Source organism: Podarcis filfolensis, assembly GCF_964270895.1.
Source record: "Podarcis filfolensis genome assembly, chromosome: 2".
Taxonomy (NCBI): domain Eukaryota; kingdom Metazoa; phylum Chordata; class Lepidosauria; order Squamata; family Lacertidae; genus Podarcis; species Podarcis filfolensis.
In genome coordinates, this window is record NC_139605.1 from 6,551,094 (window position 1) to 6,568,856 (window position 17,763).

Consider the following 17,763-nt stretch of genomic DNA (forward strand, 5'->3'; position numbering starts at 1 on the left):
ACCCAGAGTGGGTTTAACAATCACGAAGGTGGTTTCTGCGTGTGCTGTAGAGGGAAGTGAGTGGCAGATGGGGCTCGTCCACCAGGGAAGGTGAAGGAAAACACTGATTCGGATCCACTGCCTTGCCAGATATTTTTGGGAGACGAAAAGCCTAAGGAGTACACCCGACACAAATCCAGTAAGAGCTGTTCGATGGTGGAAGTGTCTTCCTTGGAGGTTTTTAAGCAGAGGTTCATAGAATCATGGAATGGTAGAATTGGAAGGGATCCCGAGGGTCATCTAGTCCAACCCCCTTGCAAAGCAGGAATATTTCACCCAGTGTGGGGCTGGAACCCGCAACCCTGAGATTAAGAGTCCCATGCTCTACCGACTGAGCTATCCCAGCTCATTTGTCCCGGATGCTTCAGCTGAGATTCTTCCATGGCAGGGGGTTGGACTAGATGACTCTTGAGGTCCCATCCAAGTCTATAATTATAATTATAATTATTAATTTATTGAATATATGTACCGGAGGTCTCGGGGCAGTTCACAGAACAGGATCACAATATATAAAATCAAGATAAAAACAATAACCCAATAACATGCCCCCCCTTCCCAAAAGAGCCACATTTTAAAAGGGCATAGGATATACCGTATTTTTCGTCCCATAAGACGCTCCATCCCATAGGACGCACCTAGTTTTTTTGGGAGGAAATAAAGGGAATTTTTTCCCCTTTATTTCCCCCCCAAAACCAGGTCGGGGAAACCGAACCAGGTCGAGGAACAGCGGGATGGCGGCGCTGCGCCTCCTTGCTGTCCCCCGAGCTTGTGCGGCTGGCCAATGTCTGTCCGACGGGTGGGGCGCTCTGCTTCAGGGCGCCCCTTGCGCCGGGCGGCAGGCTACCATCCGCAGCGTAGGGCTGCCTAGGCTGCGGATGTGTTCCGGAAGCGCCGGGTGCTCTGCTTTCAGGGCGCCCGGCGCTCCGGGAACCATGCTGCTATCCGCAGCCTAGACAGGCCTGCGGGAACTCCTGCAGGGCTGCCTAGGCTGCGGATGTGTTCCTGAAGCCTGGAGAGCGAGAGGGGTCGGTGCGCACCGACCCCTCTCACTCTCCAAGCTTCAGCGAAAGCCTGCATTTGCCCCATAGGACGCACCCAGATTTCCCCTTCATTTTTGGAGGGGAAAAAGTGCGTCCTATAGGGCGAAAAATACGGTAAATCAGATCAAAGGCCTGGTTAAAAAGGAACGTTTTGCCTGGTGCCTAAAGGTGTGTAATGAAGGCCCCAAGCAAACTTCCCTGGGGAGAGCATTCCACAGACGGAGAGCCACTGCAGAGAAGGCCCCGTTCTTGCGTTGCCCCCCTCCGTACCTCTCGAGGAGGAGGCACACGAACGAGGGCCTCAGAAGATGATCTCAGGGTCCGGGTAGGCTTATATGGAAAGAGGCGGTCCTCTTTAGGATTCTGTCATTCCTTCTTCCCCAAACTGGTTTCACTCTTTCCACCCACCATCAGGAAAGAAAAGGGGTGTGGGATCTGCATTCACAGTGCTCTGTTTCTTCCTTGGCTCCTGTTTTAAAAGAGAGAGAGAGAGAAATCATCTTACAGCTTGAGCTGCCAAGGGTTAAAATTATCTGAGCTGGATTCCTAGAGAGGATGGGGATTTGGGGAGGGGGAGGAAGACCTACAAAGCAAATGGGTATTTCTGCCCAAAGCCCCTCCTGCCTGGTTCTTGCTTTGGAGGAATGCAGCCTCGGGGTCTCCCCAGCTCGGCATCAGGGACCCTTCTATGATCTGGTGAGCCCCCCCACCTATTAATTTGACTTAAGGTGGAGAGGAGTCGGGAGGATGTAACTGCAATGCAGAAAAAGGGGGGGAGGGTTGGAGTCCCCTGCGAGGGGGAGAGAGAGGCCCGGATTTGTGGCTGAATAGAAGAGAAGAGAAGAGCCCGAGAAGAGCAAGCAAGAGCCTCCTCTCCCCATTTTCACCCCGCTTGTGCACCTGACCATCCTTTCACACGAACAGAACACCCGCATCATGATGCGGGGGAGCGCAGGGCGTGTCGGTCTGCAGCGCGGCGCTGATTGGCGGAAGCGCGGCGTAGTTTGTGCCAAGATTCGAATGGGTGCTCCTACCCACCCCTCCGAATCGCGCATCCACTGGAGAAGCGCGCGCGTGCCGTTTCAGACGTGCAAGGCTTGACACGTGGTGGGGAGGCTCTTTCGTCGTCGGAATGCAAAACTGGGGGAAGCTGTCGATCAAAGGCGGGAGACGCTGATAGGAAGCAAAAGTCCCTGTGCGAATCTGGGCTTTAAAGGTTACAGGGCACGGATTGGGAGAGGAAGTCTCTGTCTGGGGAAGTTTTGGGGTGAAGGGAGGGTGGAAGCTGGAAAAGAGGAGGGCGCCTAAAGGAGGAAGAGTTGTAAGTGGGAGATCAGAGGGGTGGGATCCTGCATCTTTTGACTCCCAGCCAGATTGAAGGCTTCAATCCACTAGTCCTCAAGGAAAGGAACTCCACCCACAAATCTCTAGTTTCTATATAATTTCAAACTTGTCATTCCCCTGCCATTTCTTCAGGATGCTAGGGAACTAGTTGCTAACCCAGATTTATCCACATTTCTTCAAGGAAAATCTTCCAGCCCTGAGATGTCATAATTTTCTAACAAGACAATGTCTTGGCGCAAAATAAGAATGGATAAATATGAAGAAATCTGGAACAAATATTTAAGCGATAAGGCGGATAGTGGTGGGAAGTAGGAGGAGGAGAAAGAGAGGTGGGGAAATATTGTTTAAAAGGTGTAAAGGTAAAGGGACCCCATTAGGTCCAGTCGTGGCCGACTCTGGGGCTGCGGCGCTCATCTCGCTTTATTGGCCGAGGGAGCCGGCGTACAGCTTCCGGGTCATGTGGCCAGCATGACTAAGCTGCTTCTGGCGAACCAGAGCAGCGCACGGAAACGTCGTTGACCTTCCCGCCAGAGTGGTACCTATTTATCTACTTGCACTTCGACGTCCTTTCGAACTGCTAGGTTGGCAGGAGCAGGGACCGAGCAATGGGAGCTCACCCCGTCGCAGGGATTCGAACCGCCGACCTTCTGATCGGCAAGTCCTAGGCTCTGTGGTTTAACCCACAGCGCCACCCACGTCCCTCAAAAAAGGTGTAGTCGGAGGTATATCAGCGTATTCAAATCTGAATTGTCAAATTGTGTTATTATTGTTATTATGATATGTGTCTTTTGCGGTTGATGTTTGTATCGAAAAAATGGTTAAACAATTTTTTAAAAAAAGACAATCTCTTGGCTTTGCAGGTCTTGGTAGCGGTGACTTCAGCCGGCCCCTTGGCTTTGCCTTGAGAAATTGGCAGGAGAGGAGAGAGCGGTTTACCTGGAAAACAGATTGAAGATGGAGAATCCAGAAACAGCTGGCTGTGAAGCAGGAAGAGGCCCTGGTGCCATCCAGACTGGGGCCAGCGAGGGATTCTGGGAAAGAACCATGCAGGAGATCCCGGGCGATGAGGTTGTCCTCAGCTCAGACGCTCAGCGCCAGTGTTTCAGGCGTTTCTGCTACCAGGAGACCAAGGGACCCCGAGAGGTTTGCAGCCGACTCCACCATCTTTGCCGTCGGTGGCTGGAGCCAGAGAGACACACGAAGGCTCAGATCCTGGATTTAGTGATCCTGGAGCAGTTCCTGGCTGTCCTCCCCTCGGAGATGGAGAACTGGGTCAGGGAATGTGGAGCAGAGACCAGTTCCCAGGCGGTGGCCCTGGCCGAAGGTTTCCTCCTGAGCCGGGCAGAGGAGAAGAAGCAGACAGAGCTGCAGGTGAGAGAGGGTTTCATCCTGGTGCCAGTGTGGTGTAGTGGTTAAAAGCAGTGAACTCGTAATCTGGGGAACCGGGTTCACATCTCCGCTCCTCCACTTGCAGCTGTTGAGTGACCTTGGGCCAGTCATTCTTCTCTGAAGTCTCTCAGCCCCACTCACCTCACAGAGTGTTTGTTGTGGGGGAGGAAGGGAAAGGAGAATGTTAGCTGCTTTGAGACTCCTTCGGGTAGTGATAAAGCGAGATATCAAATCCAAACTCTTCTCTTCTTCCAACGTGCAGGAGGCTATCCTGGCACTCTCTGCAATTGTCCATTCTGCACTGAAAATGTCCTAAAGCCTCTTGACTCTCCCGTTTTGTCACCCTTCCCCACATTCCCTGTTTCTGGTAAAGGGTCTGTTTTCAGAAGTGGCTCCTGATTTCCCTGACGCAGAGAAGGCTCCGGTGGGTCCCAGAGAAAGAGAGATTGTCCAGGAGGGTCTTGGAGGTGCCACCTCACTGGGTAAGGCTGAACGGGGCATCATCTTGGGCTCCCTGCACTTATTTAAGAAATCCAAGGGCTGCCTTTTATTATATTTATATTTATATTTATATTTATATTTATATTTATATTTATATTTATATTTATATTTATATTTATATTTATATTTGTATTATTTATATTTATATTTATATTTATATTTATATTTATATTTATATTATTTATATTTATATTTATATTATTTATATTTATATTTATATTTATATATATATATATATTTGTGTTCTTTGGCGATCATTCGTAGCCGAATAAGATTGTCTTCCATAAACACAGTGGAGTGTAGTGGTTAAGCGTGGTAGTCTCGCAATCTGGGGAACCGGGTTTGCGTCTCCGCTCCTCCACCTGCAGCTGCTGGGTGACCTTGGGCCAGTCACAGTTCTCTGAAGTCTCTCAGCCCCACTCACCTCACAGAGTGTTTGTTGTGGGGGAGGAAGGGAAAGGAGAATGTTAGCCGCTTTGAGACTCCTTAAAGGGAGTGAAAGGCGGGATATCAAATCCAAACTCCTCCTCTTCTTCTTCTTCTTCTTCTTCTTCTTCTTCTTCTTCTTCTTCTTCTTCTTCTTTATTTCATTACACAAATGTAACTGCCCAATCCTCTGGATGTTTACTTGGAACTAAGTCCAACCCCACTCGCTGTGACTTACCTTCAAGTAAATATGCAAAAAGAAATGTATGTACAGTCGTACCTCTGGTTGCGTCCACCTCCAGTGGAGGAGATCCAGTGTGGTGTAGTGGTTAAGAGCGGTAGTCTCGTAATCTGGTGAACCGGGTTCACTTCCCCGCTCCTCCACATACAGCTGCTGGGTGACCTTGGGCCAGTCACACTTCTCTGAAGTCTCTCAGCCCCACTCACCTGACAGAGTGTTTGTTGTGGGGGAAGAAGGGAAAGGAGAATGTTAGCCGCTTTGAGACTCCTTAGGGTAGTGATAAAGCGGGATATCAAATCCAAACTCTTCCAAACTCTTCTTCTTAACAGTGAGTCTGTAAGTGACTGTGGAGGCCAATTCTGGATCCACACATCCTTCCACAGCGGGGACATTGGTTTCCGGGTGGGAGTTGATCAGGTGAGGGTTTGCCAAGCGTGCCTTCCTCTTAGCACATTTCTCCCTTGTGTCCTGAGTTCGAGTGTCTTCAAAGCCCACAACACCTTTGGTAAAGGCTGTTCTCCAACTGGAGCGCTCGCAGGCCAGTGTTTCCCAGTTGCGGTGTTTATACTACATTTTAAAAGATTTTCCTAGAGAGAGTCTTTGAACCTCTTTCGTTGACCACCGGCATTACGCTTTCCATTTTAAAGTTTGGAATAGAGTAGTTGCTTTGGAAGACGATCATCAGGCATCCGCACAACATGACCGGTCCAGCGAAGTTGATGTTGAAGAACCATTTTTTCCACACTGGTGATCTTTGCTTCTTCCAGTACACTGGCATTAGTTTGCCTGTCTTCCCAAGTGATGTGTAAAATTTTTCGGAGGCACCGTTGATGGAATCTCTCAAGGAGTTGGAGATGGCGTTTATAAGTGGTCCATGTTTCAAAAGCATTATTGATACTTGTATACTGCCGTTCACAGCAAAAAAATAAATGCAAAATAAGAATACAAAATGCCTCACTAACTAAAACAAACCAATAACCCCCTTCCCACAATAATGTGCTTATTCCAATAATGTGTCTATATATGGAACATTTCCGCTAAACTCAGGAACTGCACGTATGAGTTTGAAAAAAGAAAACAACCCACGCACGGCAGCAGCCGCTGATAAATTGCTGCAATGAGATTTGTTCCAACAAAATTTTACCTTGTTATTTTAAAAGGAGATTCTTATAATGCGAAACAGATAAAATGCCGCATTATTTATCAGAGAAGCTAGTATTGAGTAATAGTAAGCTCCTGTGAAAATATTTTATTAATGGAGAAGCAACACAAAAAATATCCGGTAAAAATTACAAGAGAAAACAAATCTCCTTGCAGCAGTTTTTAAGCCATTGCCTGCAAGGGTTGTCTTCTTTTATATATGGAAATCAACACAATTATTTGTTTGTTTACTGCGTTACAGCTCAAAGTGTAAAAGGGGTCTGACCATTTTAGGAAGCTAAAAAACGGGTGAGACGTTTCGTAATCCCAGGGCCAGATTCGACTAAATAGTTGCGTTGGCAGGAGCCATCGCAATGGATCCCGCCAGCACAAGGGGCTTTCTTCTCTCCTTCCCCACATGCCTGCCCCAAATTAGCTTTGAGTGTGGGGTTCAGGAGAACCCACAGCGCAGGGTCAGGAGGAGAGAGGAGTCTGTTCCATCTGGCTAGCAGAAATGCTTTTGCTGGTGGAACAATTCCAACTGTGCAACCTTGATCTCCACCCTCGGCGGCCACTTAGAGATGTGTCACTTGAACTCTGGGACGAGCGAGATCACCTTTGTCTCTCACAGGTGAAGGAACGATCTTGACAAGGCCTGCTCAGCCGTCTCTCCTTTATTCCAGAGGGGAAGCAGTCGCTGCGACAACAAATCAGGTAGGAGGACAGATCATTTCATTCATTCATTCATTCATTTGTTTGTTAAATTCATCAGGGCGGTTCACAACTTAAACTAAAAAATAATAATATATAATATAAATATAAATAGAATGAATATTATTTATATTTATATTTTATATTTATTTTATATATATGTATATATATGTGTGTGTGTGTGTGTGTGTGTGTGTATAAATATAAATATAAAAACCCCACAAATGCACAATAAAAATAAGAACAAAACCAAACCAACCATCCCCTCCTTTAAAAGGGCATCGGATTGCTGTCAATCAGCCAAAGGCCTGGTTGAAGAAGAACATTTTTGCCCGGTGTCTAAAGGTGTGTCATGAAGGCGCCTGGGGAGTCTCCCTGGGGAGAGCATTCCACAAACTGGGAGCCACTGCAGAAAAGGCCCCGTTTTTGTGTTGCCACCCACCAGACCTCTCATGGAGGCGGCCCACAAAGAAGGGACTTAGAGGACGATATTGGGGTCTGGGTCAGTTCATATGAGAAGAGGCTGTCCTTGAGGTATTGTAGGGAGATAGGCTGGGGTCCGCCTAGGTGCCTCTGTTCCCTCCACAACTCCCTGGGCTTGACGAAGAAGAAGAAGAAGAAGAAGAAGAAGAAGAAGAAGAAGAAGAAGAAGACGACGACAGTGGTACCTGACATTTAGAAGACATCTGAAGGCTGGGAAGTTTTTAATGTGTGACATTTTAATGTATTCTTAATCTTTGTTGGAAGCTGCCCAGAGTGGGCAGGATACAAATAATAAATTATTATTATATTATTATATACAAAAACAAGCTGGCTCCATCTTGCATGTGACAGCCCTTCAGATATTTGAAGATGGTGATCGTATCTCCTCTCAGTCTTCTCAAGTACCGGTATATACTGCCCAGTCTCCTTTCCTTGATGAGCCTGATGGGTTTTGCCAGTAGATGGCATGCTTGCTACCTACAAAGAGGCAAATATTTGATTTTCTCCTGCTTTTTTTATTCATTTACACCCCACAACTACAGACACCTCTTGTTGTCTCCTAGGGTGCAGGATCCACCTTTGAGGAGGTTGCTGTGTACTTCACGGGGGAGGAATGGGCTGGGCTTGCTCCTCACCAGAAAGCGCTGCATAGAGAAGTCATGCAGGAGAACGGCCATCTTGTTGCCTCTCTCGGTAAGACCCTCAAGCAGACAATCACATTTATTTAGAAATGGTAGGCACATTATAGGGGTTTTTTTTGGCAGAATCTCAATATCTTGGTACCTCAAATCCGCCTTCCCCCTTTTCTAGCAGGGTTGATCTATATTTACCGATTCAAAGCAATTAACCTCATTAGCAGGGTTATTTGAAGATTTGTAAGCTGAAACTGCGTTTCGGAAGTCGAACGGACTTCTGGAATGGATTCCGTTCGACTTCCAAGGTACGACTGTACTTTGCAAGGTTGTTATTGTGCTTCACCAGATCTTAACCTATCACAGTATTTGTAAGAATGGATTCCAAATACCATTGAATTTGTCCATGGCAAGTCTACGTTTATATGCAAGTTGTTCATACCATAATAAGTACAAATACAAAAATAGATTTATTTTTTTCGGGTTAAGAACCATTTTATTCAAGTTCGGGATTTTTACATACATTATATTATCTCCTTCCAATTTTTAAATTTCCCGTAGAATTTTTTCCTTTCCCTCCCTTCCCACCCCCACCCCCCATATCCATTGGAAGGGTTCAAACAATTATCCTCAGCCACGGGCATAGCGTTTTTGGTTTCCACCGAATGTCTTTTGTTCCAGTAGTTTTTATCCAATCAAGATAGGGGTTCCATCTGTTCCTTATCGTGACGGACTTGACGTTCCACGTTGTTTCCTGTGACATGACTGCGACAACGTCCGACTGAATCAGTTCAAACAAATAACTATTCCATGCCTCTACTGTCCATTTTTCTCTATCTTTTCCAACCTAAGCTATTGTTGCCTTTCCCGCTAATATCATAGCTTTGAAGCTAAACTGGTCACCTTTCTCTATAACCATGTTTCCAATTATACCCATTGTCATGAAATCAAAGTGTTGAAAGCTTCACTTAAAAAATATCATTAATAACCTTTCGGATACAAAAACAGATTTAAATACAAAAAAAGATTAGAGTTATTGGAGAATATAAGAAGTTATTGGGTGAAACCATTGGTCCATCTAGTCCAGTATTGTCTACGCTGGACTGGCAGAAGCTGTCCAGGGTTTCAGGCAGGAAGGCTTTTCCAGCCACACCTGGAGATTCCAGGGATTGGACCTGAGACCTTCTTCATGCAAGGCAGAAACTTTACCGCTGAGCCATGGTCCTTCCTCAGAAGCCTGACAAAACAGCTGTGCTGTAGCAATTGGCCTACTGTCTGCTCTGGCTGGTATCACCTCTCCAAACTCATTTCCCAGGATGCACCAGGGCTCCTTCCATCATCCTTCAGTTAGCAGGTGGGGGAATCTGTTTGGACCAGTGAGCCAGGTTGTTATCCGGCCGCACACAATGATGTTGATACGGTTCAGTCAGGAAAGAATGCATCTTCTGCCTTCTGGAAGAAGGTGCAGGGTTATAAAGACCAGGACTAGCCGCCTGAGAAACAGTTTCTATCCAAATGCGATTTTGGTTTTAAACACAGTGTAAGGAGTCTCTATGGGAGTATATTGTATTTTAAAATGGGGTATCAGAGTTTTTAGGGGGCTAACCAGGTTGGGATAGCTGGGATAGCAGGCTTGTTGGTTTTTGAATGTCTTATGTAGATTTTTCAATTTCGTTGTTCTGTATGGGACAATGACAATAAAGATGATCGTATCTGATTGTTGCATTTGCTTACACAACAACCTTGTGAGGTAGGCTAGGCTGAAAGAGAGTGACCGGCCCAGGATAAACCAGTGAACTTCAGGTCTGAGCTGGGAGCTGAAACAGTGGTCGTTAGATGTGTGATAGGATTTCCCTCCCATCTAAGCCTTAGCAGTTTTTTCCCTTTATCACAAGTGGTGGTTCAAGCTGTCCAGTGATTCAAGATTCTCAAGACGTGGGGCTGCCCTTGAGACTGACCCAGAAACTCCAGCGGGTGCAGAATGCCGCGGCGAGACTCCTTACGGGATCCTCGCTGCGAGATCACATTCATCCGGTGCTATACCAGCTGCACTGGCTCCCGGTGGAGTACAGGATCAGGTTTAAGGTGCTGGTTTTAACCTTCAAAGCCCTATACGGCCTAGGACCCTCGTACCTACGGGACCGCCTCTCCTGGTATGCCCCACAGAGGAACTTACGGTCTTCCAGTAAAAACATCTTGGAGGTCCCGGGCCACAGGGAGGTTAGGCTGGCCTCAACCAGAGCCAGGGCTTTTTCCGCTGTGGCTCCGATCTGGTGGAACGCTCTGCCACAAGAGACAAGGGCCCTGCAGGACTTGACATCTTTCCGCAGGGCCTGCAAGACAGAGCTGTTCCACCAGGCCTTTGGTCAGGGCACAGCCTGACTCCCTCCTTTGGCAATCTTTACAGAACTTTAGTTTATGGTTGCCATCAATTTTGATTTTAATCAATTTTTATAATGTTTTTAGAATGTTGCACTATTTTAGTGTTGTTAGCCGCCCTGAGCCCGGCTTCGGCTGGGGAGGGCGGGATATAAATAAAATTCATTATTACTATTATTTCTTCCTCTCTTTTCTCTCTTTTTTGCAGCAGAAGACATACGTGAAACCATGGCGAAAACAGAACTACCTGCGTTGCCACTGGAACGAAGCACGTGTGAAGACTTGGAACAGCAGAGAAGGAAAACAGAAACAAATCCGAATGGCTGGAGTAAATCCTCTGCTTCTGAAGGCCGCAACTACCCCGAGATTGCAACAGATGAAACAACAGATGAAATAAGAGAAATGAGCAGATGTTGTGCGTATTGGGAATGTTTCGGTTCAGCTCCTCGTGTAGGTCAAAAAACAAACCAGTGCTTAGAAGGCGGAAAGTGTGTCAGTGAGACAATAACTGCAATTGATCAGATGATTCACAAAGAGTCGAAACCATTCTGGTGCGTGGAATGTGGAAAGCGCTTCAGTCTGAGTTCCACCCTTGCTTCTCATCAGATAATCCACAGAGCGGAGAAGCCGTATAGGTGCTTGCAGTGCGGAAAGGGCTTCAGCCAGAAGATTCATCTCACTTCCCATCAAAGAACTCATACAGGGGAGAAACCGTACCAGTGCCCGGAATGCGGGAAGAGCTTCAGCGAGAAGGCGAACCTCGCTTCCCATCACCGGACGCACACAGGGGAGAAACCGTATCAGTGCCCCGAATGTGGGAAGTGCTTCAGGCTGAGCTCTACCTTGAGTTCCCATCAAAGAATTCACAGGGTGGAAAAGCCACATAAGTGCTTGGAATGCGGGAAGGGTTTCAGCCAGAAGATTCACCTCACATCCCACCAGAGAATTCACACAGGGGAGAAGCCCTACCAGTGCGTGGAGTGTGGGAAAAGCTTCATTAGATACTCCAGCCTGACTTCACACCAAAACATCCACAAAGGGGAGAAGCCATTTCGGTGCCCCGAATGCGGGAAGAGCTTCAGTCAGAGTTCCACCCTTAGTTCTCATCAGAGAATCCACAGAGTGGATAAGCCGTACAAATGCTTGGAATGTGGGAAGGGCTTCACTCAGATGATACACCTCACTTCCCACCAGAGGATTCACACCGGGGAGAAGCCGTATCAATGTTCAGAGTGCGGGAAGAGCTTCATTCGAGGTTCAAACCTTATTTCGCATCAGAAAATCCACACAGGGGAGAAACCCTATCATTGTTTGGAATGTGGGAAGAGCTTCAGTCACAAGATCAACCTCACTTCCCATCAAAGGATTCATACGGGGGAAAGGCCGTATCAGTGCTCAGAATGTGGGAAGAGCTTCAGTCAGAAGAGCAACCTTACCTCTCATCAGAGAATTCACACACAGGAGAAACCGTACCAATGCATGGAATGCGGAAAAAGGTTCAGCAGTAAGATCAATCTCGCCTATCATCAAAGAATTCACAGCAGTGCTTGGAATATGCAGTAACTCTGGATCATACCGGCGAGCCCACATATAAGTTTTTTCTCCACCGGAAATGTCAATTAGTAATATTTATTTTTGTGAAAGGATAAGAAAATAGACATAAATGTATGAAGTACATATTGCTGTCAAATATAATGTTGCAGATAACTCCATGTCCTAGACAATCTAATAACAGAGAAAAATTAATCAGGCCCATTTCTGTGGAAACCCAACTTGCTCCAGCTGAATTTGATTCAGCCTTCTCTGTTAAGCAATCCATACCCTTGACAAGAGATACTGAACTGCCTTATGTTGACTCAGCTAAGCTTCAAAGCTTCTCTCTGTTGTAAGCAATGAATCCTTATAATGCGTTATGTTTTGTTCAGGGCCCAATTCAAAGAAATAATTGTCTAGTCAAAAAGGAACAGCATGACCTAGCTGATAGCTGTATGTTTAGAAATGCCATGACCTAGTGAAATTAACATCTTTGAGTGCCGTCTCTGAGTGGCATGGCACTTTGAACAACTGCATTTATATAACAATAATCTAAAAGTGACCGGAGTAAAAACACCTGCATGTTTCGAATAAAACACCTGCATGCTTAGATTGAAACCTGCATGTATATAACCTTGTTATTAGAATTATTTCTTTCTTTTCATCCATTTAAGTATCCTATAAAATTGGCAGTTTGATCTGAAATATTTTAATTAGCTATTTGATTTCTTACTTGCCTTATTAAAAACAGTTTAAAACCAAGTTAAATTCACAGGAATGAGGGGGGGGGGGCGGTTTCCTGAAAACCTGTATATCAATTGTAAAAAGCAAAGAGGTGTGTTTTCAGCATATGACGTAAACTATACAAGGAATGTGCCCGACGCAGCTCTATGGGGAGGGATTTCCACAACCTAGGGGCTGCCATAGAGAATGCCCTCTTGCAGGTCAACCCCTCATCTTCAAAAGGTGGTGGAACAGCCAAGAGGGGCCATTCTGTTGATCTTAACCCAAGAAGGTCTGTGGAGAAGGAGGCAATTTCTCAGATATTTGGGGCCTAAGTCAATTAGGGCTTTCAACGCTGTTAGAAGTGGGTCCGAGACCCTCAAAATAAAATCTGAACAAAATTGGTGAAGCAGCAAAGTGTTTATTGAATATAAAAATGTTCTTGCAAGAGCAAGTGTCCAAAGCAGGCACACCCAAAATTAGCAAAACATAAGCTTATATCCCCTATAGCCAAGTGCAGGTTCCTCATTGGCTGGGCACGTGCAGTTTACAGCCTGTCACATGGGTAGGCAAACTAAGGCCCAGGGGCCGGATCAGGCCCAATCGCCTTCTCAATCTAGTCCGGGAACCAGTGTGTTTTTACATGAAGAGAATGTGTTATTTTATTTAAAATGCATCTCTGGGTTATTTGTGGGATCTGCCTGGTGTTTTCACATGAGTAGAATGTGCCCTTTTATTTCAAATGCATCTCTAGGTTATTTGTGCGGCATAGGAATTCGTTCATTTCTCCCCCCAAAATATAGTCCAGCCCCCACAAGTTTGCTGACCCCTGGCCTATCACGACCGCCTAATTAAAATACTAACATCCCCGTCTTTGTTGACATCTCCCATTACAGTGGTACCTTGGTTCCCAAGTGGCTTAGATGTCAAACAAATTGGCTCCCGAACGCCACAAACCCAGAAGTAAGTGTCCCGGTTTGCAAATGTTTTTTGGAAGCCGAACGACCGACATGTTTCCGATTGAGTGCAGGAAGCTCCTGCAGCCAATCGGAAGCCATGCCTTGGTTTCCGAACCAAGATAACCTGGGGAACTGCTGTAGCAGCCAGCAGTAGAGTCCTGGTGATGCAGGAAGCAGACAGGACGAACCATACTATTTGGTACCATTGGCCCATGCTTACTCCTGACAGGTCTCTCCAGTGTCTGGTTATGATGTTTCTGGCTGCTGAAAGTAGGTGGGTTATGAGTTCTTTGTGGTGTAAGTGGGCATTATTGTCTTGGAAGATGTTTAGGTAAAGGTAAAGGGACCCCTGACCATTAGGTCCAGTTGTGGCCAACTCTGGGGTTGCGGTGCTCATCTCGCTTTATTGGCCAAGGGAGCTGGCGTACAGCTTCCGGGTCATGTGGCCAGCATGACTAAGCTGCTTCTGGCGAACCAGAGCAGCGCACGGAAACGCCGTTTACCTTCCCGCCGGAGCGGTACCTATTTATCTACTTGCACTTGGGCATGCTTTCGAACTGCTAGGTTGGCAGGAGCAGGGACCGAACAACGGGAGCTCACCCCATTGCGGGGATTCGAACCGCCAACCTTCTGATCAGCAAGTCCTAGGCTCTGTGGTTTAACCCACAGCGCCACCTGCGTCTGGAAGATGTTTAGTAAGGCCAATTCTGGTTTCTAATACTTGCTTGATTATTTTACATATTTCTCATATGGGGACAAATAGAAGAAGACGCCTTCACCCCAGTATGGCTCCACTTTATCACACACACACCCCAACAAGACAATGACAAAAACCCACCAACAGCATACAAATCAGTATGGCTAACCTGATCCAAAACACCCACCCACCCCACTCACACATGAAAACAAAGACCACCACAGCCAACCACAAATGAACAGCCACACCCTAGGACAACCCCAACCTCTCTCACCACCAAAGGAACACAAGTGAACAGCAAAGAACCTGCACAAGCAACGCTGACACAAAACCCCACATATATTAAGTAAAATATAAACATCGTCACCCGAACCAACCCCCACCCATGTTCCCCACCCCCAACCTCTTTCCCCCCCTTCCTTCCTAATGTCTCAACAAATGAAACTGATTTGTAAAAATGTTACATGGGGAAAAAATACGAGAGACATTGCACATACTTTTGTAAATCAAGAAAATCTTTAATAAAAATACATTTAAAATAAAAAAATAAAAAAGAAGACATCTGAAGGCAACCCTGTTTAGGGAAGTTTTTAATGTTAGATGTTTTGTTCTGTTTTTAATCTGTTGGGAGCCACCAGATGGGAAACCCAGCCAGATGGGCGGAATTTAAATATTATTATTATTATTATTATTATTATTATTATTATTATTATTATATCCACTAATCTTTACATACAAGCTTCATTCTCCTGGAACTGAAGAATCACATTTTCTTTCTTTAATAAATGATGAATTTTCAAAAGAAGAAGAAGAAGAAGAAGAGGAGGAGGAAGGTAGCAGTATGGCTTGGCCTTTTACCAGGTCTGGAACGGTCATGTCCACCTACTAGTCACATGCAAGGAAGGATGCTCCAGGCCAGGAGGAACAGGAAGTTTTGACTGGCTGGACCAAACATTCCCTTGCATGTCCACTCTAGGAAAACAAGGAATGTTGTACTTGACTGTTCCCAGTGGTTTACATCCCACAAAACCGAGGTACCACTGTAGTATATTTGCTGCTGGATGATAGTTGATCATTTGCTTTGTGAATGAACTAAGAAAATGTAAATGTAAAAAATAATAATATAGCTTTATTGAATGCATACGTGGAATTAAAGAGACGGTTTTTGCAGGGAGAGTGGCAGGGGGCAAATGTTCTGACCTTGACCTGTGCGTAACAAAGCAAAGGCAATAATCTGGGTTGTGATCCAGTAGGCTGAGTTGAACCCAGTGGATCTTAACTGTGGTGAGCCCTGAAAACGGGGCATTTGGGGGACATGTCGGGGGTGGAGTAGAGAGGAGGGGACTTGGGCTGAACCCTAAGCCTATTCATCTGGGTCTCGTGACCTGGCAACCCAGCATAAATAAGCTGTTTTAAAGGCCTGATTTGCCTTTAAAGGCAAGCAGTAGCATTGCTCCTGAACCAAGCTTGGATCCAGAATACTTTACGCTGGCTCCTTACACCAGTTTCTTGTGTGTAGCGTTGCTCCCTTATATTCCTGCGTGAAGATCTGGGCACGGTATCTTACGAAAAGGAAAGAGAGCTGAAATGCGCTTGGTGGGCCACCGGGAGTTTTCTCCCATCTCTGGTCTTGTCAAAATGAAACACATCTTCTGTTTGCGTTTCAGGTGCTTTATATGTGATAGTGCAATAAAAACAATCAAACCAATGTTCTGTCAGCTTTCCCCGCCTTTCGGTCATGTGGCTTGGAAGATGATGTCCCCTGGCCACGGCTGGGGCGAACTTTCCAAGTGACCACCAGTCTGTCCTACATGCTTAAAAGAGAGGGGAATCCCCAGGGGTCAACTAGCCCAACCCAATGCAGGAATCTCGGCTAAAGCATCTATGACAGATGGCCAGCCAACCTCAGCTTGGAAACCTCCAAGGAAGGGGAGTCCGCCACCTCTCAAAGGAGACTGTGCCACCGTTGAACAGCTCTTACTGTTATATAGTTCGTTCGTTCGTTCATTCATTCACCTTGGACTATTGCAATGCGCTCTACGTGGGGCTACCTTTGAAAGTGACCCAGAAACTATAACTAATCCAGTATGCAGCAGCTAGACTGGTGACTGGGGGCGGCCACCGAGACCACGTAACACCGGTCTTGAAAGACCTACATTGGCTCCCAGTACGTTTCCGAGCACAATTCAAAGTGTTGGTGCTGATTTTTAAAGCCCTAAACGGCCTTGGCCCAGTATACCTGAAGGAGCGTCTCCACCGCCATTGTTCTACCCGGACACTGAGGTCCAGCACCGTGGGCCTTCTGGCGGTTCCCTCATTGCAAGAAGCCAAATTACAGGGAACCAGGCAGAGGGCCTTCTCGGTGGTGGCACCCACCCTGTGGAACACCCACCCACCAGATGTCAAAGAGAAAAACAACTACCAGACTTTTAGAAGACATCTGAAGGCAGCCCTGTTTGGGGAAGCTTTTAATGTTTAACAGACGACTGTATTTTCATATTTTGTTGGAAGCCGCCCAGGGTGGCTGGGGAAACCCAGCCAGATGGTAGGGGTATAAATAATAATTTATTATTATTATTATTATTATTATTATTATTATTATTATTATACACCGCCCTATACCCGGAGGTCTCAGGGCGGTTCACAAGACCACGACAAACAAAATCAAACCAAAAGCAGTACAAAACAAAAAAAATTTTTTTCCTTCCAGTAGCACCTTAAAGACCAACTAAGTTAGTTCTTGGTATGAGCTTTCGTGTGCATGCACACTTCTTCAGATACAAAAAGCAGTACAGTGGTACAGATACAAAAGCAGATACAAAAGCAGTACAGTGGTACTTCGGGTTACCGACGCTTCAGGTTACAGACTCCGCTAACCCAGAAATATTACCTCGGGTTAAGAACTTTGCTTCAGGATGAGAACAGAAATCACGCAGCGGCGGTGTGGCGGCAGCGGGAGGCCCCATTAGCTAAAGTGGTGCTTCAGGTTAAGAAAAGTTTCAGGTTAAGAATGGACCTCCGGAACGAATTAGGTTCTTAACACGAGGTACCACTGTAACCCAATAACCCCCCCAAAAAGCCACATTCTAAAAGGGTGTTGGATGTCAGTAAGATCAGCCAAAGGCTTCTAGTTTCTCGTTCAATTGCTCAGCGTAGATGCAAAACCGCATTTCCCTGCAGGATCTGTCAGGGGTTCTTTCGCTTGGATTCCTGCATTGCTGCGGGTCGGACTAGATGACCACCTGGGTGCCCTCCAATTCTTTTGATTCCATGATTTTCTTCTCTCTGCTGAGATGCGATCTTGCGTAGGTAGGATGAGAACGGGATTTCCTGCAAACCTCCCCGCCGCCTCAAAGACACCTTTGCAGTCAGTTTCCTCCCATCTTGCTCAGGGGAAAGGGGCCTATGTCTGAGCCCCCCAGGAGTGGCCAAAGCAGGTATCTCTGTGAAATGCAGAAAAAGCAGAGACCGGAGAGGAATCCGGCAGTTTGGCCTTTGGGTGAACATGAGCCGAGCTCGCTTCCTG

The 17,763-nt window shown here is 46.4% G+C and overlaps 1 protein-coding gene across 3 annotated transcripts; it reads left to right on the forward strand.

Moving 5' to 3' along the window:
* The first annotated feature begins 1,483 nt into the window (after positions 1-1,483).
* LOC310756633 (uncharacterized protein) lies at positions 1,484-12,592 on the forward strand. Of its 3 annotated transcripts, none has more exons than XM_083601082.1 (6): positions 1,484-1,775; positions 3,284-3,794; positions 4,186-4,294; positions 6,752-6,834; positions 7,878-8,007; positions 10,534-12,592. In XM_083601082.1, the coding sequence occupies exons 2-6, from the start codon at positions 3,378-3,380 to the stop codon at positions 11,886-11,888; spliced, it is 2,094 nt and encodes a 697-aa protein (XP_083457208.1). In that variant the 5' UTR covers positions 1,484-1,775; positions 3,284-3,377; the 3' UTR covers positions 11,889-12,592. The 3 variants fall into 3 exon arrangements, with proteins under 3 accessions (XP_083457208.1, XP_083457210.1, XP_083457209.1); XM_083601084.1 differs by having other exon boundaries at positions 10,537-12,592; XM_083601083.1 differs by lacking the exon at positions 1,484-1,775 and adding an exon at positions 1,849-2,295.
* Positions 12,593-17,763: the final 5,171 nt, after the last annotated feature.